The 27,355-nt window shown below is 37.8% G+C and overlaps 1 protein-coding gene across 1 annotated transcript; it reads left to right on the top strand.

Annotated features, from left to right (window-relative positions):
- The first annotated feature begins 415 nt into the window (after positions 1-415).
- LOC113710484 (protein THALLO) lies at positions 416-23,106 on the top strand. The gene is given in 19 exon segments (XM_072065645.1): positions 416-527; positions 688-779; positions 873-960; positions 1,650-1,798; positions 1,937-2,083; positions 2,183-2,322; positions 16,358-16,445; positions 17,091-17,270; positions 18,873-19,046; positions 19,161-19,238; positions 19,387-19,526; positions 19,634-19,775; positions 20,542-20,609; positions 20,749-20,761; positions 21,032-21,055; positions 21,057-21,295; positions 22,475-22,538; positions 22,619-22,687; positions 22,776-23,106. Coding segments are annotated over 19 exon segments (2,139 nt in total). The 3' UTR covers positions 22,908-23,106.
- Positions 23,107-27,355: the final 4,249 nt, after the last annotated feature.

Genomic DNA, 27,355 nt, shown 5'->3' with positions numbered 1-27,355 from the left:
TTTCCCCTAAATCTTGTCTTTGTGGCTGAAAAAGAAAACAAGAAAGCATGGGGAAAAGACTCTGCAACAGCCGTATTGCTGGTGCACAGCCTTTAATATGTCCTGGTCAGATTGTTGGTTATTGAATTAGATGTTGTGATGGTTTGAGAAATTAAATGTAAAAGTTAAGTATATATATCAATCTTAGAGGAGTAATTTCAAGGTTCATAAAGTTGAAATCAATAGGAGGTATTGAAAGAAATGGAATACTTAGCCTGTATAGTGCAAAGGGAATCCTGTATTTTTTTAATTGAGTTTTTATGATTGTTTAAGCCTTTTTTTTTTTTTTGCTCACAAACATGGTGAATGAGCAGTCTTGTTGCTTGATGTTGAACTTGATAGTTACCGATAGCTTAAGAGGTTAGCTAGAAGCAATATGGGAAGAAGAGCAGGCAAGTACAAGAAGAAAGAGAACAATGACTCGAAGAAAAAGACAATGTATCACGATGAGGACAATGATGATATGATGAATGATCAAATTGACGCTTGTAAGCTTTCTTTGCCTTTCAATTTCTGTTTCAATTTATCAGTTTTGGTTGTATTTGCTTCTCAAATTGTTCACTGAGAAAAGAAAATGAATGTTGCAATGTTATTTATTTTTGGAATTTGCTGATTGAATAAGGTTCTGTTTTTTTTGGTTGATTGAAGTTCACAAACAGAGAGATATAGTTCCATTAGATTTAGATGAAGATGTAGGGGAGTCTGATGCTGATTTTGAGCATCCAGTTCTTGACTTTGAGGTACATCCTGTTTTTTTATTTCCTTTGGAAGTGTAGTAGTATTGTAGCTGGATAAGTTTTCATAGGCTTATTTCTTTTTATTGTTGTTTGTAGGATGAAAAATATGACATGGATGATAATGAGGAGGACGACGACGATGACATTGAAGACGACTCTCAACTTACGGGCTTTGCTGTAAAACGTAACGAGTTATCTTATTTTCTCTTTTGGTTGGTTAACATATTGGATAGTGTTGTGATGCTTTGACAAATTATGTGCTGATTGCTTGGACATGGTTTATTGACTTGCACTTGATGAAACTGCTTTCGAATTGTACTTGTTACTCATATTTTGGGGTGATGAAGGGATTGTGTCATTCGAGGTGTTTTTTTTTCACGCCTTTCTAACTTCAAAATCTTAAATCTTGATAGTTCTAAACAAGTATGTTATGATATTTTAGAAATATATCTAAGGATGAACAAAGCATCTTCCTTTTTAGTCCAAACTTTCAATAGTATAGAAGTACTACATGCTATTGGTTACTTGCGAACATTTGAAAAACATGGCAGAAGACATTGATAGTTTAGAGCTTTATGACTACGACATCTATCAAGCATTGTTACTCAAGAGCCTACACTTTCATTCTGAACCTACTACTTTTTAGATTTGCACGATTGGGTGCACAATATTATATACACTACTTTATATGGTGCAGGACATGATGATTGGACTTGAAGCGCTTGTTTCCTTCTTTTTTTTTGCTTCTAGCATTTCTTTCAAGTTCAAAATTTCTTTCAAGTTCAAATCTTGTTTCCTTTTTCATTAGTGAAGTGTTACTCCTGCCAAAAATGTCATTTCATCTCACTTGAAATGTTCAATTAATGATTGTAGTTCTGAGGCAACAGAAATATTTACGAGCTAAGACTGGTGGGGTTGAGGAGGAAATGGATGATGATGCTGAAAAGGAAGAAGAAAAGGAAAGGGCTGTTTGGGGCAGAGCAAAGAGTACTTTTTACGATGCTGACAACACTGACTATGAGGTGAAGTTCGTAGGGCCAAAAGGGGAATGCCCATGTAAATGATAGCTAATAGATTAAATATGATATTGTGCAAGCATATGAATATCTGTTTGTTACATGCTTGCCATGTTGAGCATTGAAGGGACACTAAAATTTCAGATACAATCAAGTGATGAGGAGCTACCTGCTGAAGAGGAGGAAGAGGTTTTGAGATTGCAGAAGGAAAAGGCAAAATCTTTGACGGAAGAAGATTTTGGTCTTGAGGATGTCACCGACAATGAGGGTGACAAGGAACGCACATTCGAGGTGCGTTTCCCTCTTTTAAATTTGAGGAATTTATGCTTTGTATTCTGATTATTGCAGGAGAATTTTGCAGATCAATTCATCTTTAGTTGGCTATTTCAGGAAATTTTGGTCCATGGAAAACCTGCATGTGAACCTTATGCAAGCAAAGAAGGTAAAGAAGATAATGCAACTGTTTATGAGGAAGTGAAGAAAGACATAAATGCATTGACCAGGGAAGAGCAAATGGATGTGCTAAATAGGTGAGCGGCTCTCTGTTATAGTTAAGACTCAGTTTAATTGTCCGCTATATTGAACAGTGCTGAGATTGAATAATAGAAGAAGCTTCAATTGCTAATTTGACAAGGATTATTGAACAGTATTAATGTATTCTCGATTGCTTTCTAGTCTGGGAATGTGAAGATGTGACAGCCCCACCTTCCTCTAAAGCGTACCAAAGGGGTTAGCGGACTGCCTGCCCAACTCTCGCCAGGACTACTAGCGCGGTTATGTACAGTCTAAAACGTTCCGGAAGGTATTAGCGCGCTCCAACGAAGCAAAAATCACGCAACGAAAAATGGAAAATTGGAGCCGCATGTGAACAGTGCCGGCCACGTCACAATTCGGCCGGAATCTGGCCGGATTCTTGGCCGGATTGGAGGCAGTAGCCAACTGCCCGGATTCCAAATTTTTCAAGGCAATCCGGCCAAGTTCTGGCTGGATTCTCCGCCGGATTCCCCTCTGACCTTTCTCGCCAAAAATTTTCGTTTGCCGTTTGAAATCCGAACCTGTCCGAAACCCAATCAATTATCAACAAATCATATAAACCTTGAAGTTGAACCTTTACAATCCAAAATAAACATATGAACATTACCACGCACGTTTATACCCATATAGTTGCAAATTTACAACCCCAAGTGGCAATGTTGAGTAAAAATACATTTAAGGTTTCCGCCATCAATGAGCTATACAAAAGAATATTAAACTAACTCAACTCGGCTTCAAAATTACAGTTTCCAAAAGGTATTCATATCCCTGTAAGGAAAACAAAGGCAACGTAGTGAGCTTTTGTCGAATGAGGTACCCTCATGCAGATCGGTAAAGTTCACATAGGCACAAGTTGCTCAAACCAAATAGGTTCAACAAGTAAGCCGAACTAACATCACATTTTAATAACAATAAAAGGATACAGACGGCTCTCAAGAGCCCTTTTCCACACTGGCCATACTTGATCTTACCCTGTTGACTCTCCGTCAACGCTTAAAGAAGAACCAATACCGTAGACTCCACTCTTTCCAATTTCCATCCACCTCACATATCCCTACCGGGCCCGAATTCCAATCAGTTCACTGTAGTCATACTCGAGTATATCGGAATCAAGAATCTCATACCCAATGATTCCATAGAAACAGTCCCCACGGCTTATCAATCTCCTCGACCATGCCCTTGCTGGCTCGAGTCAATCGACTGCCAATGGGGTTGAGCTCAGGGTAAACAGTAAGAGTCGTTGGATACACTTCCAAACGACACCAATTCAAGTATTCAAAGACATTTAGTTGATACAGTAACAGTCACATGAGCTATTGAGTGTAAGAGTAATAAAGTATACCCTTGACTCAACCAATTTCAACAATACACACAAGCATTCAAATCATAGATTTCACGTATAATGAAGCCATGAAGTAACACTCATGTGAGTAGTACACTCACCAATCAAGCAAAGGAAGGTTTCACAAATTTCTGTCCAACGAGCGCCTTGGGTCACCGGCACGCCCTAAAACATTCAATAAAACACAATGAGACTCGATTACGAGTCATAAATCCAAACCACACTTCACTAATGCAAGGCCGATAGAATTTAAAAGGAATATAAGAAATACATGGGCTAAGGGTTTAGACAACCCCAACGTCATTAATTAACACTCTAAGCAACCCAAACACAAGAAAGCATATGAACCTAACATTTGGACAGCATTTCCCCTTAAAATTTCAGATTTCCAACCTACAATTCACCATTCATTTCCAACCATAACAACCACAACTACAAGTATAAGTCCTACGTCATTCAATACACTTTATTAGGGTTGTAATACCCTTTAAACAAAGCCAATTCAAGCATTCCACAATAACCCTAGAAAAGCCCCAATTCAAAATCCTAAATATGAAATTTTCAGTACAAAGCGGAAATTTTTCGCAAATAGCTAAAAATTAACACACTAAAGCTTCATTTTAGACCATACTAAGCCATCAGCCATGGCCAAAAATCATGAATAAAAATAAAAATTCATCAATTTCTACCAAAAGTCATGAAATCTTCCACCAAATCACATAACTAGCCACCACAAGTCATGAATTCACCATTATTGGAAACGAACAATGAATCTTTACACCCCATACCTTGATGCCTCCCAAAAGGTAGTAGCTTATGTCTTTTTCTTCCAAAACAAGTCCACTAACTACCTCAATACTACTTAGCTAGAGGTTTTTATGGAGTAATTTCAAATTGTAACAGTTAAGTTGTGAGATTGAGCAAGATTGAGAAGAAGAAAGTTGGAGGTTTTCCTTTCTTTTGCTCCCTAAGGAAGTCGGCCAAGAAGGAAAGAAATGGGATGAATTTTGGGTCAATTACATATTTAGGAAAGTTAATGAATAGTGGTCAAAGTCCAAAATTAAATCACAAAGTGACACTTGTCACCTTTTTGGTTTATAGCTATCCTTTTGTCTCTCTAATACTAATCCATTTAGGTAACCTCTAATTACCTCTTAACACCTAGGAAACTAATTCCAGTATACAAAACCTAACCTAATTGACCGAATTCTACCGCACTTGCGGGTCCCACATCCGGTATACACTCCTAATTTCTCCAAAACTAACTTATATTAGAAAAATGATTTTAAAACTATATTTACTCATAAAAATTATCTAAAAAATTTTTCTAATAAAGAAAAGGTAGAAAAGGCGTGCAATTAAATAAAATAAAGCTTAGAAAATTAGAAAATTTTGGGTTCTCACACTCTCTCCCCCTTAAAAGAATTTCGTCCTCGAAATTTCTCATCTTAATTCTGTGACGCCCCGAAAGAATGAGTGTGAGAACCCAAAAATTTTTATATATTTTCGAGACATTATTTTGTTTCCTTGTCTATAATTTTATGCCTTTCTCCAATACATTAATTCCTATACATTTTTATAAGGGAATATAGTTTCCAATCATTTCCTTGATACAAGTTAGTCCACGTTAAGTTTGAAGTGTATTATGGACGTGGGACCCGCTAGTATGGTAAATGCGATATATTTTTGACAACTTGTTGGAGTTTTGTATTAAGTGATATTATTTTATAAGGTGTTAAGAGAAAATTAGAGGTTAGCTAGATTAATTAGTATGGAGAGACAAGAGGATAAGGTTAAACATATAAGGTGCCACATGTCGCGTTTCTATTCGAGGTGGACTTTTGACCAAGATATTTTTACCTTCTTAAATCTAATTTTGACCAAGATATTTCTTCATTCTTAGCCCCTTTTGGCCGAGCTTCTAGGGAGAGAAAAGAAGAAAAAAACCTCCAACTTTCTTCATTCAATCTTGCTCAATCTCACAATCCAACCGTTAAAACCTTGATTTGCTCCATAAAAACCTTTCTCTTAGTAGTATTGAAGTAGTTGGTGGAGTTGTTTTGGGAGAAAGAAACCTAAGCTACTATCTTTCTTGAGTTGTCAAGGTAAGTTGCTAAGAAATTTTCCTTTTGTTCTTAATAAAGATAGATTAGTGATTTCTAATGGCTTAACATGTTAATTTGTGGAAGACTTCATGGGTTTAAGTAGTGTTTGTTAAATTTCTGATTTAATGGAGATTTTTCTGATTTTATATGATGATCATGGTTTAATCATGGTATGATGGCTTGTAATAGTGTAAACTGAAGCTTGTATATGTTAGTTACGATTGTTTGCGAAAAATTTCAGTTTTGTGCGAAAATTCCAGGTTTAGGGTTTAAATGTGCCCTGTTCTGACCGGATTTATTTGAGCATGTTAGAGGCCGAATCAGGCTTAGATTAAAACATGAAAGTTGTAGAAAATGGTGTTAACTAGTTGCCTACAAAATTTCAGCTCTATCCGAGTACTGTAGCATGTGAAATGACAGAAATATTCCTGACTGCCCATGAACCCTGTTTCGCGCCAAGATTTCTGTTTTCGTGAAAATTTCCATTTTCGACCCTGAAAATGCATAATTTGGTTTTGGAGGTATTCATGAGAAATGTAGGTACATGCCTTGGCTTCGAAACACCATAAGATTCGTTTCAATCTGATAAGTGTAGCTTCAGTTGTGGTTATTGTGTCGAAAGGTGTATTTGATAGTCTATTATGTGTATATGGTTGATTTGAGATGAATTAGTGTTGCTTGTAGGATGGAAAAGTAAGGAAATTAAGGGGATATGCTGTCCGATCTTTGAAAGCATTTGCTTGCTTTGAGTTTGAGTTGAAGGGTTTGGACTTGAGCAAGGCAATGATATATGATGGATGGTTCCTGAGCCGTGGTTGGTGAGTAACCCCTCAACTATTTCCAAAGTTACTTTTGAACTACTTCTTGCATCGCTTACCCGATTGCATAACTAATTCTTGCATTGGTCGCTCAATTTGCATATCATTTGTGTATGTGTGTATGCCATGACATAACTTGACTCCGATGAGTTCTTGGAAAATCTCGTGATTAGAACCAACGTCTCCACTACTGTTTAGTTGGAGCAATTGGCTCCCTTGTACTGTTTGACTTTTTTGGATCCGTTGGAGCATTGGAATTCTAAGTACGATGATTTCACTGGTTCACATGAGTATTAAATGTACATTTGATTACTGATTCATGTCATCATCTAAATGCACTATTGTGAAGCTTATTTGATTTCTGATTTTACTGGTTACTCACTGAGCTTTTAACTCACTCCCAATTATTTTCTTCTCCCCACAGGGATTGAGGCAAAGGAAGAACTTGTATTTGGATCTTTGTGTGACTGGAAGGTGTATATTTTGTATAGTTTAGATTTGGATTTATTCTATGTACTAGTTGGACTTGTACAAATATTTGGATTTGAAATGGATGTATATGTACGTTCCACGCCTAGAATTAGTTTCCGCTTCGCTTATGATATGTAATTCTTGAGAAATTTGATGTAATATTTAATATTTATATTGTATTTTGTTTGAGGGTTGTAGTGAGTGACTGAGTCTCTGCGAGAGTTGGGCAGGCGGTCCGCCGAACCCTTTGGTTCGCCTTAGGGGGAGGTGGGGCTGTCACAAATTCACAAACAGTTCAGGGTATTTCTTCTTCCACCTCTCAGGTAGCCTCTTCTATCCCATGATTTCTCCACAAGATCTTCATCAAAGGAATTCGTTTGTTTCTCAGCTCCTTAACCTTTCGGTCAAGCAACTGCACAGGTTTCTCTTCGTAGGTGAGTGATTCGTCTATCTCAATTTACCCCTGTTGTAAGATGTGAGACGGATCGGGTTAATACTTCTTAAATATCGAGACGTGGAAGACATCGTGAATCCTGGACAGACTTGATGGTAGTTCAAGTCGATATGCTACTTTTCCAATTCTCTAGAGAATTTTGAAAGGTCCGACGAACCTCGGTTGAAGTTTCTTTCCTCTACCCGCCGTGATGCTTCGTAACGGTATGACCTTAAGGAAAACACGGTCCCCAACTTCGAACTCCAGATCCTTTCTTCGATTGTCCGCGTAGCTCTTTTGTCGACTTTGAGCTGTTTAAAGTTTTTATCATATTAATTTGACTTTTTCGCGTGTTTCCTTCATCCATGGAATAGCTACTGGATCTAGAACTTTCCTTTCTCCGACTTCCTCCCAATAGACTGGTGACCTGCATTTTCTCCCGTAAAGCGCTTTGTAAGGTACCATTTGGATCGACGAGTGGTAACTATTATTGTTGGCAAACTCTACCAAAATCATGTGTTGACCCCAATTATCCCCAAAATCCAAAATATAGGTCCTTAACATATCCTCGAGAGTCTGAATGGTTCGCTCAGATTGCCCATCCGTCTGAGGGTGGTACGTGGTACTAAGGTTGAGTTTAATCCCCAAAGTCTCTTGAAATTTCTGCCAAAACCTAGACACAAAGCGGGGATCTCTATCCGAAACGATACTCACAGGAACTCCATGTAGTCTTACGATCTCGTCCATATACACTTGAGTCAGTTTGTCCATGGAATACTTCATGTTTACCGGCAAGAAATGAGCCGATTTGGTTAACTGATCGACGATTACCCAAACGGCATCATGTCCTCGTTGCGTTCGCGGCAAATCTGAAACGAAATCCATTGTGATGTTTTTCCACTTCCATTCAGGTATTTTCAAGAGGTTGTAACAAACCCGATGATTTTTGATACTCCGCCTTAACTTGTTGGCAAATGAGACATTTTTACACGTATTGAGTTATTTCCTTCTTCATGTTGTCCCACCAGTAAACTCCTTTTAGGTCCTGATACATCTTGCTACTACCCGGATGGATCGTATACTTGGACCGATGAGTTTCCTCTAAAATCTCCTTCTTTAATATTTCATCTCTGGGCACCACCACTCAATTTCGGTATTTCAAAACGCCTTCAAAACTAAAGTTGAAGTCGGCCAATTCCCCTTTTTTTCAATTTCTCTCCCCACTTCCGTATCATAGAATCTTCCTTCTGAGTTTCTTTAATTCGCTCCAGTAAAATGGGCATTACCTTAATATTACTAAAAATCACCTTTTCACTTCCCAGACAGGGTTTCCACTCACAAATCGATTTTAACAGATCCCACTCCTTAATCATTAATCCCGCTACCGGAGCCTTTCGGCTTAAGGCATTCGCCACCACGTTGGCTTTCCCTGGATGATAGTTGATAGTGCAGTCGTAGTCCTCCAGGAACTTCATCCACCGTCGTTGTCTCATATTCAACTCCTTTTGCGAGAAGAGGTATCTAAGGCTCTTATGGTCTGAATAAACTTCAAAGGTTACCCCGTATAGATAGTGTCTCCACTTTTTCAGAGCGAAAACAACTGCGGCTAACTCCAGATCATGGGTTGGGTAGTTCTGCTCATGGGGTTTCAATTTTCTAGAGGCAAAAGATATCACACTCCTGTTTTGCATCAGTACACACCCCAGACCTTCCCGTGAAGCGTCGGTATAAACAGTAAAATCGTCTATTCCATTTGGCAAAACTAGAATCGGTGCCATCGTTAATCTTTTCTTTAACTCCCGAAAATTCGTTTCACACTTGGCATCCCATATAAAACGACCATGTTTCTTCGTCAGGTCGGTTAAAGGACCGGCCAGTTTGGAAAAGTCTTTGATGAAACGCCTGTAATACCCAGCCAACCCTAGAACACTACGAACCTCCGTGGGATTTTCTGAACTCTTCCAATCAGTCACGGCCTCTACTTTTGCCAGGTCAACCGAGATATCCTCTTGGAAAATTACGTGCCTTAAGAAAGAAATTTTCTCCAACCAAAACTCGCACTTACTAAACTTGGCGTACAATTGATGTTCTTTTAGGGTTTGTAAAATGATTCTTAAGTGCTGCTCATGCTCCTCCCGAGTCTTTGAGTAGACCAGAATGTCATCAATAAAGACAACGACAAAGCGATCCAAGTAGGGTTTAAAAACTCTATGCATTAAATCCATGAAGGCGGCAGGGGCATTGGTCAGTCCAAAGGGCATGACGGCGAACTCATAATGCCCATATCTTGAATTGAAAGCAATTTTTGGGATGTCCTCCTTTCTAATCAACAATTGGTAATATCCCTGTCGAAGATCTAATTTTGAAAAGGCCACTGCTCCTTGCAACTGGTCGAACAACTCATCAATATGGGGCAGTGGATACTTATTTTTAACCGTTACATTGTTCAGCCTCCGATAATCTATACACATCCGCAAACTCCTATTCTTTTTCTTCATAAACAATACATGGGCTCCCCAAGGAGACCCACTCTCTCGAATGAACCCCCTCTCCAAAAGGTCTTGTAACTGTAATTTCAATTTCTTGAGCTCAGCAGGTGCCATCCGATACGGGGTCTTAGAGATAGGTGACGTCCCTGGTAACAACTCGATTGTGAATTCTATCTCTCTCTCCGGAGGTAGGGTTACTAACACATCCGAAAATACGTCTGGATATTCCTTCACCACGTGCACGTCCTCTACCTTCAGTTTATCAGTGGTGGAATTGATTAGAAAGGCTAAGAACCCTTGCGCCCCTCTACTTAGCAATTTTCTAGCCTGAATGCCCGAGATTAATGCCGTTGAGGCCAACCTACCCCTTATATCTAACCTCAAGTTTGCCTCCCCAGGAATGTGGAATTCTACTACCTTTCTCTTACAATCCAGTTGAGCATTATACCTGGCTAACCAGTCCATGCCCAAGATTACATCATACCCCTTAATGGACAGACTTATCAAATCCCCTAATAACTTTCTCTCTCCTACCCAGACTTCGCAATCCTTATAAACCATACTAATACTCAATCGATGATTTCTCGTAGGAGTACTAACTTCCAGGGTACAGGGTAAACTACTAGGTTTTATATCTATTCCGCACATAAAATTGGGGTTAACAAATGAATGGGTAGCACCAGGATCTACTAAGACTTTTGCAAATCGGTGGAATACAGGGATCGTACCTTCTACGACTCCGGAAGAGTCCGGGACCTGTTATGGCTCTAGTGAATACACTCGAGCCGGCTCCTTGGGTTTAGTCCATTCTCCCTTAATTGGTCCAGAATTGGTTTTCGGTGGTTGTTGGCTCCCCCTTCCATCTTGATTTAGGACCGGACAAGTGGCAATTTAGTGGTCTGCACTCTCGCAGCGTAAACATTTTTTTTTTCCTCCAGCAATTGTTTTCTGTGTGGTTTGACTTCCCACAATGCCGACAGGGAGCGCGAGATGCTGAAACTGAGCCCCCCTGGAAATTTCCTCTCTGGTCTCGCCCAGCTTGGCCACCTCTGGACTGAGCCTCTCTCGATACTCCCGGCTGGCTTCCACCTCCGGCTCCCCGTCCAAACTTGGAAGGGGTATTCTTATCCTCCTGTCCAGAACTGTTACCAGGAAATCCTATCTTTTTAACTTGGAAGTTCCTCACTTGGAGCCTAGCATTCTCTACTCATTGCGCTTTCTCCACAGCATCGCTGAAGGCGTTAATTTGGGCTACCGCTAGATCCTTCTGGATCTCCACGTTCAGACCCTGGACAAAGCGCCTTATTCTTCGTTGCTCGGTCATGGTGAGTTCGGGCGCAAATTTGGACAGTCGAATGAATTGGCTCTCGTACTCGGCCACCGTCTCGGCTACCGTCTGGGTCCCTTGACGAAACTGGATAAATTCGTCTTCCTTTCGTTCTTGAAATAAAGGAGGGAATAATTTGGTATTGAACTCTCTCATGAAGCTCACCCATGTCCTGGGCGTTTGCTCTCAATCCCACTTTTATCGTATTACGTTCCACCAGGAATAGGCCGCCCCTCCTAGTTGGAAGACAACAAACGTTACCTGCCTTTCCTCCGTGTAGTGTAAGGCGGCAAAGATGTCTACCATCTTTTCTAGCCATCTCTCGGTTACATCCTGATCGGGTCCCCCAATAAATTTCGGTGGGGCAAACTTCTAAAACCTCTCGAGGGTCCTGTCCTCGCTCTCCACATTGTTACCGGGGTTGGGGTTAGGGTTTTGACCCTGTTGTTGCACCACTTGGGCTAGCAAGTCAGTTATTTGCTGCATGGCAGCAGCTATTTGGACATTGGGATCAACCCTGGGTTCAGGATTTGGTTCGGATATGGTTCCCCGATTACCCCCTTCAGTCGTGGGTTGCCTAACTCCGTGACCACGACCACGTCCACTACGAGTGCCTTTCATGAAGTTTAGTCGATCTAGAGTAAAACGTAAGTATAACATTAAAGATAACAGTAAACGTAAATAAGGAGCCAAAAGATATGCACAACCAAAACGTATACACATATAACACAACAGTGTCAAACAAGTCACATATTAACAGTCAGTCAAGTACAATACAAAGAAAATCCATGAGAAAACGGTGTCATCAAAAGGTATATAAACATCGCTAGTCCACACGTACAAAAACGACTAGTTAAGGGTTCTTTCCCCGATCTACAGTTCCCATGGAAGCAAAATGGTTCACAAGAGTTCTAGTCTAACTCCCTACGGAGGCCACAGACTCTCCCCCGTGACTAGAACTAGGGGTGCTCCCCTCTCCAGAGGTTCCATCACTAGGAGTCTCTGCTTGAGCATTGGCGCCAATCATACCTTGGATCAACGCCTCGCACTCGTTAATAATGCCGCCGGAACGGTCTCTCACTTCCCGGACGACATTGGTAAGGTGATGGTTAACTCCCTGCAACTGCTCTCTAAAAGCGTTAATGCGTTCTTGCTCCATAGTTATGTCCTCACGGAGCTCCCCTATCCGGTTGGCTTGTATCCTCGTGATGCCCCTCAACCTAAGTATCTCCATGTGATCCCTAGCGGTGGCACGCCTAAGTCTCCTCCATTCGCCTAACACTGCCACGACCACGTGATCGACGTAAGAGTGGTTCTGGCAATGGTTACAACGACGAGTCCGACTAGCGGTATACCAAATCCGGATCAGGCCTCCCGGCCTTTCTTGATAGTCAATCACATGAGGACGTCTCTGAGGCGGCTCACCCCTGCCCTCTCCGCTTGCTCCAGCAATGGCGTATAAGAATAGCAAAAGGGTTCATAACTTAAACAACGTAAGCATAATCACACTTAGCGGTACCGTAATATTTCCCTCACACAGGTCCTAAGGAGCAAAAGTCAAACTTGCCAAAGTCATTTCTAATCTAGGCTCTGATACCACCTGTGACAGCCCCACTTTCCCCTAAGGCGTACCAAAGGGGTTAGCGGACTGCCTGCCTAACTCTCGCCAGGACTACTAGCGCGGTTATGTACAGTCTAAAACGTTCCTGAAGGTATTAACGCGCTCCAACGAAGCAAAAATCACGAAACGGAAAACAAAAAATTGGAGCCGCACATGAACAGTGACGGCCACGTCACAATCCGGCCGGAATCTGGCCAGATTTCCTGCCGGATTCTTGGCCGGATTGGAGGCCGTAGCCAACTGCCCGGATTCCAAATTTTCCAAGGTAATCCGCCCAAGTTCTGGCCGGATTCTCGGCCGGATTTGCCTCTGACCTTTTCAGCCAAAAATTTTTCTTTTGCCGTTTGAAATCCGAACCTGTCCGAAACCCAATCAATTATCAACAAATCATATAAACCTTAAAGTTGAACCTTTACAACCCAAAATAAACACATGAACATTACCACGCACGTTTATACACATATAGTTGCAAATTTACAACCCCAAGTGGCAATGTTGAGTCAAAATACATTTAAGGTTTCCGCCATCGAGGAGCTATACAAAAGAATATTAAACTAGTTCAACTCGGATTCAAAATCACAGTTTCCAAAAGGTATTCATATCCCTGTAAGGAAAACAAAGGCAACGTAGTGAGTTTTCGCCCAATGAGGTACCCTCATGCAGATCAGTAAAGTTCACATAGGCACAAAGTTGCTCAAACCAAATAGGTTCAACAAGTAAGTCGAACTAACATCACATTTTAATAACAATAAAAGGATACGGACGGCTCTCAAGAGCCCTTTTCCACATTGGCCATACTTGATCTTACCCCGTTGACTCTCCGTCAATGCTTAAAGAAGAACTAATACCGTAGACCCCACTTTCTTCAATTTCCATCCATCTCACATACCCCTACCGGGCCCGAACTCCAATCAGTTCACTATGGTCATACTCGAGTATACCGGAATCAAGAGTCTCATACCCAATGATTCCATAGAAACAATCCCCACGGCTTATCAATCTCCTCGACCATGCCCTTGCTGACTCGAGTCAATCGACCGCCAATGGGGTTGAGCTCAGGGTAAACAGTAAGAGTCGTTGGATACACGTCCAAACGACACCAATTCAAGTATTCAAAGACATTCAGTTGATACAGTAACAGTCACATAAGCCATTGAATGTAAAAGTGATAAAGTACACCCTTGACTCAACCAATTTCAACAGTACACACAAGCATTCAAATCATAGATTTCACGTATAATGAAGCCATGAAGTAATACTCATGTGAGTAGTACACTCACCAATCAAGCAAAGGAAGGTTTCACAAATTTCTGTCCAACGACCGCCTTGGGTCACCGGCACGCCCTAAAACATTCAATAAAACACAATGAAACTCGATTACGAGTCATAAATCCAAACCACACTTCACTAATGCAAAGCCGATAGAACTTAAAAGGAATATAAGAAATACGTGGGCTAAGGGTTTAGACAACCCCAACGTCATTAATTAACACTCTAAGCAACCCAAACACAAGAAAGCATATAACCTAACATTTGGACAGCATTTCCCCTTAAAATTTCAGATTTTCAACCTACAATTCACCATTCATTTCCAACCACAACTACAAGTATAAGTCCTACGTCATTCAATACACCTTATTAGGGTTGCAATACCCTTTAAACAAAGCCAATTCAAGCATTCCACAATAACCCTAGAAAAGCTCCAATTCAAAACCCTAAATCTGAAATTTTTCGTACAAATTGGAGATTTTTCGCAAATAGCTATAATTAACACACCAAAGCTTCATTCTAGACCATACTAAGCCATCATCCATGGCTAAATAACTCCAATCATATAAAATCAGAAAAATCATGAATAAAAATAAAAATTCATCAATCTCTACCAAAAGTCATGAAATCTTCCACCAAATCACATAACTAGCCACCACAAGTCATGAATTCACCATTATTGGAAACAAACAATGAATCTTTACACCCCATACCTTGATGCCTCCCAAAAGGTAGTAGCTTAGGTCTTTTTCTTCCAAAACAACTCCACTAACTACCTCAATACTACTTAGCTAGGGGTTTTTATGGAGTAATTTCAAGTTGTAACAGTTAAGTTGTGAGATTGAGCAAGATTGAGAAGAAGAAAGTTGGAGGTTTTCCTTTTTTTTGCTCCCTAAGGAAGTTGGTTAAGAAGGAAAGAAATGGGATGAATTTTGGGTCAATTACATATTTAGTAAAGTTAATGAACAGTGGTCAAAATCCAAGATTAAATCACAAAGTGACACTTGTCACTTTTTTTGTTTATAACTATCCTTTTGTCTCTCTAATACTAATCCATCTAAGTAACCTCTAATTACCTCTTAACACCTAGGAAATTAATCCCATTATACAAAACCTAATCTAATTGGCCGAATTCTACCGCACTTGCGGGTCCCACATCCCGTATACACTCCTAATTTCTCAAAAACTAACTTATACTAGAAAAATGATTTTAAAACTATATTTACTCATAAAAATTATCTAAAAAATTTTCCTAATAAAGAAAAGATAGAAAAGGCGTGCAATTAAATAAAATAAAGTCTAGAAAATTAGAAAATTTTGGGTTCTCACGGAAGAATTCTGATCTAAATATATAACTGTATTGGGATATTTCGCAAGCATTAACACAGTTCGTGATTGCTGCCAAGGCCAGGATTGTGAAGCATTTTATAGTATGAGGGGACATTTGATTCCCTTCTCTTAGCCCTGATAAGCTTTTAGCTAACCATTGTTTGCTTTTTGCCGATAGATAGAATTCAATTCTTTCTTTTTCTTATTTTTACTTTTTTGGGTGATAGGTGATAGAATTCAACTCTAGATGTATAGTTACTTCTCTGTTCCAAGCATTTTATCTGAAGGTTTCTTGAAATACAGTTACAATTAAATTGTCATATCCCAACTCTTTCTACAGTTCATGTTCTCTGAGTCTGGTAATGTTACAAAGTCCATTACTAATATGATTGTCGCCTAGTATAATGATTGAAATGTTAGTTCCATTTTGAGTTTACAATTTTATTCTCAAAAATTTGTTCATGAGTCCTTATGGATTACATTTTGGATAAAAAGTTAATTATTGTTAGCAACTTTTTTTTCTTTTAGAAATCATTGCAACGATGTTTCATTGAATGATTTCTTGAGCTTTCTATGTGCATGAAAGTTTTTATTGAATTTACTGCATCATTTCCAGGCAGATCTCAACATATTTTCCTGGAGGTTGTTTACCAAAACTAATAATGAACGTGTATTAGGTTAAAGTGGGATATGCATTTCAAATACCTATACCCCGATAACTGTTTTTGGAAGACTTGGTTTTATTTATTGATGCTGTGTGGCTGCAGTTTTCAGGTTTGCAAAAATTGATTTTGCGTTTCTCACCTCAATTAATTGTTTTTGCACAGTTCTGCACCAGAGTTAGTTGGTTTACTGTCAGAACTTGATGATGTTCTTGGGCAGCTTGAAAACAAGGTGAATCCACTCTTGAGCCAGGTATACTCACCTTTGGCCCAGTCTTTTAAGCGTATTGTGTATCAGTACATAGATCTCCATGATTGACCAAATCTTGAAAAAAAATTGCCTACCTCTCCGTTGTTCTAAATAATGTGTGATGCAGACAAATCATGACTAGAGATACTAAGTCTCTTTAAAATTTGATTGAACCATTTTGTGACAAATAAAATGTATCCGAGGTTGTCTAGGAAGGTGGAAGTACCGGGTTTTGTTCTGTTGCATGTTTGTTTGTAATTTTATGAACTTAAATATTTTCGACATGTACTTGACCTTGAATTTTTTGGTCGGTCAATCCAATTTGGAATTCTAAAGTGTAAATGGATTGCTTGACCCATCTGTGGTTTGTGTAGCTTTGCCTGTCATAGCCAATCTGTATCAAGTCTATGCAATACAAGATAGACAATTGTGTGACTAGAAAGCATTGACAAAGATGTGTTGAATTTCAATAAAATAAAGCGTGACAATGAAATTTTGCTAGCTTCTTTCTGCTCTGATTGTAATATGCTCTAGTAATTTTTTCCTGTCTCTTGTGAATACGTTTCCACACTTGTTAAAGGACATAGTAATCAGCACAGTGTTAGAATGCAATTAACATACTGATGAACCTTTTGTGCTTTGGTGAAGATCAGAGATGTAAAGAATGCAATCAAAGGAGGGATGCATTATATGGAGATCAAGCAGCAACTTTTACTCTCCTATTGCCAGGCAATTGCGTTCTATCTTCTTCTCAAGTCAGAAGGGCAGCCTGTTCGTGATCATCCTGTAATTTCTAGGCTTGTGGAGATCAAGAATTTATTGGACAAGGTTGTTTCCTCATTATTAGTATCTAAGTGAATCTAAGATTTCTGTAATTTAACCTATCACATGAATATTTCGTATCTAAGATCACTGTGGTGTTTGGTGTATGCATGTTTTGATTGGTTGAAGATTTATATTTCACCTAAGAGTAATAAAGTCTGATGCAATAACTGCAAGCCTTTGTTTTTTGCATTTCTTTTTGTAATGATTTTCTTTCCCAAATAGAAGTAGGATTATCTTCAGTAGGTGTAAATGACAGTTTACTTTCTCATGTTCATAGTTTGTGTGGTTATCCTGCATCAAATGTTAAATAGGTGGAATAAAATACTAGAATCAATCTCTGTTCTATTTGAATATGCTCATTAGATTGCTTTATCGTTTGGCATTTCATTTCCCTTTATAGCTAGACATCTAATATGTGAAGTTCAACCTGTTTTCAAATACCTTCAGCAACTGAGCATTTAGGATTCATCTTGAGTTTCAGTTTTTTCTTTTGGTTATGTTCTTGGATTTGTTGTTACTTATAATGTGTTTCCATTACATTAGCCTTCTGTTCATAGTTTAGTTGCAAAAAAAGGCTTTCCCAATCGGATCCATGTTTCTTTTCCAAAAAAAAAAAAAAAAAAAAAAAAAAAAAAAAAAAAAAAAAATTCTAGATGTGATCTGGTGACCTGCAGAAATTGAGCTTTTTTGACCTTGCTGCTAATGGAATCTGTCCCTGCTGTCTCTTTGATTGTATGAGTGCCTTATTGTAGTTTGTTATTTGATGCATGCGCATGTTAAACAGTATTTGTTATTAATCTGTGTCTAAAACTCTTTGATTTATCCAGAAACTGTATACTCATCGGTGAGTGAGACAATTGGATCCTAATAAAAAGAAGTTGCATGTATAGTATGGTAATGCTTAATAAAGGGATAGCTCACAACCTGTAATTGTGATTTTAATTCTATTTCTACCTGAACTTGCATGTCTTTAGTTTTGTGTATGTATATATATGTATCTAAATATCATGGGAATCATTTTTTGCATGGGAATTCTTCAAGCTATATGTTTATGACTTGTGATTGGAGGACTTAATCTTTTGTGCGTTATAAATAAAGAGGATTTAGGACTGACGTAGGTAGGGAGAGGTAAGTAGTTACTACTTGATAATCCATACAAGTGTTTGTTGCTTCATAGGAATCTTTCTCTGGTTATTTCTCATGACATTTAGTTGTAATTTATCTTAGTTGATGTGGTACATCATGGGCAGCATTACGCTGTTTTACATTAGTAAAGTAGCTTTATATCATCTTATTGTGCATCAAGAGGAGAGCTTAGAGGTGTCAGTGCACAAGTTGATCATAGTTTATATGCTAAAAGGTTACACTTTAGACTATTGATTCCTCTGGGTGCTATTGCTTGGATGTCTTCTTTTAGTTGTCTTGAGTTTGTTCAGTTTTTCTTACTGGGTATGGCTTTAGTCTCTTACAGTTATACCCCAAAGTAATGTTTTCTATAGTTGTTTCCACCACTTAAGCAATTTCTGCAGTTCCTAAACCTTCACAATTACTATGCTATTAGTATTGGAATCCCTGAAAGTAGTAACCCTGCTTCTCTAATTGTAGATGAAGGAACTTGGTGACAATCTTCCTCCTGAGCTTCAGGATATTCTGGACAAGAATGAACCTGCTCTGAGAGTGGAGAAGCTGGTTCAAGAGAATGTTGCGGCAAACTTTGTATCTTGTTCGGAGGTTCACAAGCCCACTGCGGTCCCTGTTGAGATAGTAGAGAAACCAGGGGTAACTAATGTGTTGAAGTGCCCCAATTTCCTCTTGATTATCTCTTATTTAATACTTTTCAGTCCATTCAGCATTTGTTCGTTACCAGACATAAGTATATTGATTTTATTTTAGGCTCATGAAGGAGCTCCTTTAGTAGAAGAGGATTCTTTCAAGGAGTACAAGGTGATGAAATCAAAATCCAGGCAGCAGGTTAGTCCTACACATGGAGGTTATAGGCTAATTTGCTTTGAGTTGTTGTGTTTGTGCTGCTGCTATTGCTTTCATGACTCGCAGGCATAATTTTTCTGAAGCTATAACCATTTCTTCTCTATTATCTGTTTGGATGTGAAATTTACAGGATGATCAAGTTGGTAAGCAGAGCATGGAGATGTTAAAAGTAAGAGCTGCCCTTGAGGAGAAATTGAAGCAGAAAGGCATCTTTAGTTCTATAGCAAACAAGCATGATAGAGATAAAAAGTGCCCCCGACCTGTTAATGGGTATCACTCATCCTTAAAAATTCATCAATTCCACTTACCTGCTTTTCTATAGGGAGCAGCCAAAGAAAAATGATGATACTGACAAAAGATGTTCAAACTTGAAACAGACAACTTGAGACATTAGAGGACTTTGATGATGATGCTATTGTGTTAGAAAAGGTCCATCATCGAACAGATCTCAGGAATGGAAGTCTTTTGCATCCACTTAAACCCTGCAAGCTTGTGGCTTCTCAGGCAAATAAGCTGAAGGTAATGGACATTGATTTGGTGTCCTGGTCAAATTGCTTGCTAACTATGGCATTCACAGTGTACTCTTTTTTCTGTTATGCATGACTTTGGGATTTGCATTTCATACTTCCAGTACCATCAGTTATTGGAGATCTAGGATTCCATGTCAGTTATTTAGTAGTCCAGCACTTGACAGGACATTTTGTCCTGTGATTCATTGAGATTCTTTTGTGGTTGGAGAAATGGGATTCGTGTGGCTTAGTTGACTTATACATCATTCTCAAATTTGATTTATTTCCCAAGTCTCTTGATTTTATTTTGGATTGAGCCTTCTAGGAGAGTTGAGATGCATAAGACTCGACCAGACTTCATAGATGCAACTGCTAGAAAGCATTTTATGCTTACCTGTGTCATTGCATGCTAGACTTTTCTCCTTTTTTCTCCCTGAGAACAAAAAATGGTGAGAAAATGGGAAACAATAAAAAATGAGATATGTATAACATACAACAGAAAGTCTCCTGCTGCAATCTGGAATGTGCTAGGAAACAGGTTTGTTCAGTGCGTCTACACTGTAAAGCCCTAGCTCAAAATGGAGCCACCGTTAGTGTTGCACAAAGGCAACTTGGAAGACAAGTTTTAATCGTAGAAACAATGAAGGTTTCTGAACTACATGGGTCTAAGCTTTTCAGTTCACTGGTGGCCTTGGTGTAATTGTAAATAACTGATCTGGAAATAGCATCAATTATATGTGTTCAATGCTATATCATGCTAATTATGCCACTCTTAGTTCTCTGGTGGATGTATCAGGCACATGGAACCTGAAAGTTTTTTGGTGCTTGATGCATCTTCCATGAGGTGATGATTGCTAAGCAGTTCTTAATGCAGTTTGCCTATCTAAAATAAATCTCATGTGAAAATTTTTTTAACCCCTTCGAAGTCCTATATAGAGGGCTTTGCAATGTTCTTTTCCTTGGGTTCTATATCTTTTTGTCAGAATGGCCCCTGAAGTCTATTCCCACCATTTTTTTTTTTTTTTTATAAAGCTCACATGTGGTAGACTACACATGAATTGTCGTTTCTCAAAGTTCTTTGTGTTTTGTTATTTCTTGGTTAAAGAATTTGGACTTTTTTGAATGTCTAGGCAAATATTATTGACTTGTAATTATTATTCTTTCCTGGTTTTGTAGGATCTGCTGTTTAGCCATTTTAGCTGTCAATAAGCTGTGTTGCGTTTATTAGGCTTTTAAATATTTCATGTAATGTCTTTCCTTTAACAGGTTGTTTCTGGTGATGATGATTTATGATGATTTACCAAAAAGAGATGACATAGGAGAGAGGCGACAAAAGCATGAACTTAGAGTTTTGGCTGGGACTGGAATAGGAACTGTTGATGATGTGGATGATGAATCTGGAACTCTTGTGAATGAGGGAGTTCCAGAAGTTGATTTGGATGGTGAGACCGAATTAGATTTGGAATTTTACAAGCAGGCAGAACTAAAACATGCTGCAAAGCTTGCAGCAAAGGCAGAGATGCATACTAGGTTTGTTTCTGGTTTAATTTCATTTCGTAAGCGCAGTAAAAGCTGAGATCTTAAAATTGTTCATAATTCTTGTGACACTGAACTTGATATCTATGTCCTGATGAGTTACAGGCTCAAAAATCTGGCATCTAAACTTTATTATTGAACAGAAACAATAGCTAACCTAAACTTGCAAAATTTGGGGAAAAGTCTTGTGAGCTTTATGTTTGAACAGAAACACTACCATTTAAGCTCAACTCAAGTGGCAAAATTTGGGGAAACGTCTTTGATGGGATGGCTCCACCTATATGAGCATCCTCCTTGACCTAGTCATTTGATCTATAAGGAATGCGTGAATATAATTATGGAGAATTTGGTAATCTGCTTTCAAGTATTTACTTGTACATCATCCAGAGCTCTGTTTTAAATCTTTAGGCTGTAACGCCTCTTTTGATACCTGATGTGATGAGCCCGCCTTGCTGTCAAATTTGCAGTTGTTCCAGTTAGTACAATTTTGACATTAGATTGGATTGAGCCACTTCATCAACTGGAAATCACATACTTCTGCAAGTGGCTAAGATATCTTTCTTATCTCTGTGTTGACCAAATTAGTGTACACTTCCATAATATTCTGAAGACTGGCGCCAACAGCTATTTGTTTTGTCTTCCTTGAATCTTCCACTTTTATAGTTGTAGCTCTTTTACAAACTGCCCAAGCCTGTAAATATTAATATACAAGATAAGGATTTTTATAAAACACTTCCTTAATACAGGATTTCAAAAGAAAAGATTTCCTAGTTTCTCTACTTATGGGAACTTCAATCACAGTAGTGTCAATATTTAGGACAAGAAAAAGGAGAGCCCAGTAGGTGTGAATGAATGCTGCTGGATTGTGAATTTATTGTTTAACCAAAGAATGAAAAGTAACAAAGAAAAGGAACGCCTTCAATGTACATCTCTTTTGACCAATGCCCGCATGTTATTTTTTCTGCATTGGTAGGATGTTTAAAGTTTCCAGTAATTCATGGTTGTGCTGTTTTCAAGCAGTGAACAGATTCTGTCTTATTATATTTCTGCCATACATGTTCAAATCCATCTCCATGCAGAAGAATCCTTTTATTAGCTTACTCTTCATTGTGCAGTCAATGTGTGAGGAGGCATTTAGGTTGCTTATTGTTTGCTTTCTGTTCCTTTCTTCAGATCCACAAAGCTCACACCTTTGCCAGAAACTGTTGTAGATGGGAAGCGCCAAATTTCTTATCAGGTCAGAATTTCTCATTTTACCTGTGTTTATGGGGTTATATCATGTTTAACTGTTTAAGTATTTGTGCTTGCAATTATCAGATGGAGAAGAACAGAGGGTTAACTTGTGCTCGGAAGAAGCTAACCAAAAATCCAAGAAAGAAGTACAAGGTATCTGGCGATGAACTGCTGATCTTTTTCTTTAAATAAACAAATTAAACTCCTAATTACATAGCTGATGTATCTCTCTCTCTCACAGTTGAAGCACCAAAAAGCAGTGGTGCGTAGAAAGGGACAAGTGCGAGATATCAGGAAGCCAACTGCTATTTATGGTGGGGAAGCCTCGGGTATTAATGCTGCAATCAGCCGCAGTATTAGGTTTAAGAGCTAGTCATTGCGATGCTGCATTTGTATTTTTTGGAAATATGAAGTTGTTTTATATATATGTTTTTGCAGTAATTATCATGTTGAAGAGGGAATTTTAGGTTGAGGGAAGTTCATGTCCGCTGTCTATTTTTTAGTAGACATACAATTTTGGTGATTGTGACAAAAAAGTTTTGGAGTTTTCAATTAGATCTTACCTTCGTGCATTCATGGTTCAATAAGTGATACATGTAAGCTCTTACTTACCTGGCGCTCAACACTCTAGTAAACCTGGTAGTAGTTTCATTTTATCATATTTGATGATACCACTTAGATATGTGGCTTACTGTATCTTTCAGCTCCATCTGCCAATCATTATGCGTAATTACCTGTTTAAGAAATAAACATACCCTTTTTGGTGACCTGTTACCAGATTCATTTACACTTACACGGAAAAAGTGAGAAGGAACCCTTCGATTACTTGTGTGTTTGCGTGTGTGTGCGAGTTTTTGTTTTTTCAATTGATATTCTTGTTGAAAGCCTTTGTTTTCGCGATGGGATTCTAGATCTTTTCTCATCATTACTGTTTCTGCTCCAATATTCTTGAAAAGTGCATGTTTGTTGTTGGTTTTCTTACCTTGAACTCCAAGTTCTGGCAACGTGTTAAAATGAATCAATGCATAAACACAGCCAGTTTTGGAGTTTAGGGGAGAGAAAAGAAAAATTAGTTATGACAAAAAAAGAATAGGATATGAGAAGCAAGAGATTAGAGAGTTTTGAAATCTGTTTTGGAGTTTAAGAGATGAAAGAAATGGTTTGGTAAATTTAATGCTATCCTATTTTCCATATTTTTGAAGCTAAAAGTTGCATTTTTTTTGGGCAACTCTAATCCATTTCTCACCTATTTGGTCATTTATTTGACTGTAGCTCCAGAAGCCATCTGCTCATATCTGTCCATCTTCTCATGTCTCCTCTCTCGACGCTTATATAGTGCAGACAATGTGGTTTGTCTACTAGCACAGAATAACTAACATTTTACTCATTGACCAGCCAAACAACGAAAGCCATTAAATTGATGGTATCTTTAAATAGGATAAAATTGGTACTAAAATTAGGCCCCCGGTTGTGTGGGCAAAGTACTTTGATCAAAATGTGAAGCGGAAAGCTTGGTTCTATCGCGGACATGATAAATTTAATCATTAAAACTAGGGTTAAAAACAAAAAAGTCTTCTGTGGTATACTTATTATATAGAAAAGTTTTCCATGGTTTCAAACACATATAAAATGATACCTCATGTTTTGAACTAAATTGTGAACTAAAAGAATTCGTTAAACTTAACGAAAATGACGGGTTCGGCCGTTAAACTTATCGGATTTCGTTAAGTTTACCGGATTTCGTTAAATTTTCCGTTAAGTTTACTGGATTCCGTTAAATTTAACGAATTCTATTAGTTTACAATTTAGTTCAAAACATGAGGTATCGTTTTGTATGTTTTGAAACTACGGGTAGACTTTTCTTTATATTAGGTATATTACAAGGGGCTTTTTTTGCTTTTAACCCGTAAAACTAATACTTTTGATTATACTCCTTTTTCAGTCCTAATTTGTTAGACTGGTTTTTCTTTTTCATCTGTCCCAAACTATCACTTTATTTAATTGTACTAGGCATAATACTTAATTTAATTAAATGTATTGGCACATAAAAGGTGACAATGATACCATTCCCAGCCTATTCATCAAATACTATTATATTAATGGTCTTGATTGTTATGGTAATCAATTAGTCATATAATATTGATGTAAAGGTAATTCAGGAAAAAAGAAGACTAAATTTATTCTTCGAAGAATGTTAACTAATTTTTTGTAAACTATGTGAAAAAAAATAAAAAATAACACAGTGGGACGGAGAGAGTAATTAGCATAGTTTGTTACTGGCACAACATAATTGTAACCTAAATAGCATATCTTTGTTAAATAAGTTATAATTGGATGTTAATATGCCAATAATAAATAGAACATTAAGTAGTGAAAGAAAAAGAGAATTCTAGTTTTATAATCTAAGTTCATTTTAGTTACTGCTACAAAAATTGTTGTTTGTCTTATGCACATAGATTTCAAATTCTTGTAGTTAGCCACTGTACAAAGATCAACTTAATTTATAAAAAAGATATATTCCTTTTGATTTAAAGGAATATTGAATTAAGTTTTTTTAATTATCATTACAAATAAAAATAATAAAACTTGTTATCAATTAATTATTAATAGTGAGAAACATTAATACACATATATTATATCAAATTTTAGATTAACTGTGCAAAAAAAAAAATGATGTATTATCAGCAAGAATAAATGAAATAAAAATAAAAAAGATGAAAGAGAAATTTAATTAGAATTCTTATTACCCATTTAATACTATTTCATTCTAATTTGCATCTCAATTCATGCTAAAATCCTTGATATCACTATTTAAAAATTAAATAAAGTATAATGATTCAAAATCAAAACATTGGAGACCAAAAGTGCAAAGTCAAAATTGTTGACTAACGACAATTTGATGTTGACCATCGGTTATTGTTCTATTAGCTGTCCTATACCTGCCTAAAATCATAAATTTTGGAGATTAGATTTATTTGGCCAAAACATTGGAGACTAATTTCGCATGTAGGCCAAATATTAGGGACCAAAACAATAATTCTCCCATTCACTATAATTTTGGTAGAAGTAACCAATCTCAAACGCTATCATATTTAATTTTTGTAAGGTTATTTTAAAAAATTTAGATTGTAAAGTCTAAGGCAATTAACATTTATTTCTGATTTTGATACGTCACGTTTGGAACATTATGCTTTTAGCGACTAAACTTAACTAATAAAGGCACATTTTATATTCAATCCAAACAAAAGGCATTAATGATATTTTGATCGATTAAATAAATAAAAATATTGAGAAAAAAATTTGGTTTGTAAAATCTAAGGTAATTAACATTTCTTTCCTATTCATTAATCCCGTAACAATTTTCCATAGTCTATACAATTCAATCGACAGATGCAAAGTAATTTCTTAAAAAGAGTAACTATAGGCCACAGCTATGGGCTAATTACTTAGAATATTGTCAAAAAAAAAAAGAAAAATCGGATGCTTATGGCTCTGACAATGATCTAGTATTAAATTATTGCTAAAAGCAAAATTTTTTTTAAAAAAAATCACTGTCAAGCCCGGCAGCCAGTCAAAAATATATATTTTTTTTAAATTGACTTGCTGCCGGGCTGACAGAGCCCGGCAGCGCCTGGAAATATACGAGGCCAGGGGCGTTGCGTTGAAAAAGCAAAAGAAAATGGCGCATCCCACAACATAAATAAGGTTGTGGAATGTTGAGATTTAGTGGAAAAGAATTATATTTTCTTGGTTTAACTGAACAATGATGACAACAATATACACCAATAATGGCCCTATAGATAAATGGGTAGGTGTTAATCATACTTTACGATGGCTAAACAAGACGTGGCTGTTCTGTTGCGCTTGGAACCCCAGCAAAAGTCCACTTTGCTAATCTGTTTTTTGGTCCCCAGGTAGCCTTGGAAATTTGAAGCTCCACAGTGGCACCTATCCTCTGGCCCGAATTGTATGAATCTGAGAAGCATATGCATAAGTTTACAATGATGCTAAGCAGCAGAGTATAACTGGTTCGCTGATTTCCAAGATAAAATCATTCCTATCAAAGAATGGCTACAGGGAATTAGCCTGACACTTGCACCAACTAGCAAAACCTTTTCTTGAAGATGCTTTATTTGAGATGGTGTAGAGCACTAGACTAGAGTGTGAAATAAAATGAAAGGAGAACTAGTACTTGTAGAAGAGAGCCACTGCAAATTGAGTAAAATAAAATGAAAGGACATTTTAAGTAAATGATATTCACTGCAAATTGGGTAAAGAAACTGCATTAAGACTCATCCCCAAACGGTGTTAAAGAACAAAGAGAAGTTCCTAGTAAACTGAAAACTCGGAAAACTCAGATTCCAGCTATATCCAATATCTGTCTCATTGAGGCATACCCTCCATATCAATTAAGTAATATTCTCTATGTTAGGAGCAGCATTAGCAATTTTTGCATCAGCCAATTTTATTAATAGCCAAATCAGCGGCCTTTGAAGATTTTCCTCAACAGACAAAATCAAACATGTAATTACCAACGAAGTCATACCGATAATCATATGTTAGTGGTTCTCCAACTTCAATAGCTCGAGAAGCAAAGCCAGTTGTGTCAGTGCCCGGCCTCGTATATTTGCATGTGCTGCTGGGCTCTGCCGGGCTGATAGAGCCCGGCAGCCCTGACAGTCGATTTTTGAAAAAAAAAACTTTTGACTAGCTGCCGGCTGAGTGATCTTTTTTTAAAAAAATTTTTTGTGTCAGGTGTCGGGCTCTGTTAGTCCGGCACCAATAATTTGATACCACATCCTTAACACCGTTTACTAGTAA

This window comes from Coffea arabica, chromosome 9e, assembly GCF_036785885.1.
Source record: "Coffea arabica cultivar ET-39 chromosome 9e, Coffea Arabica ET-39 HiFi, whole genome shotgun sequence".
NCBI lineage: Eukaryota > Viridiplantae > Streptophyta > Magnoliopsida > Gentianales > Rubiaceae > Coffea > Coffea arabica.
Note: the sequence above shows the minus strand (reverse complement) of the source record. Positions and strands in the feature narration are given on the sequence as shown.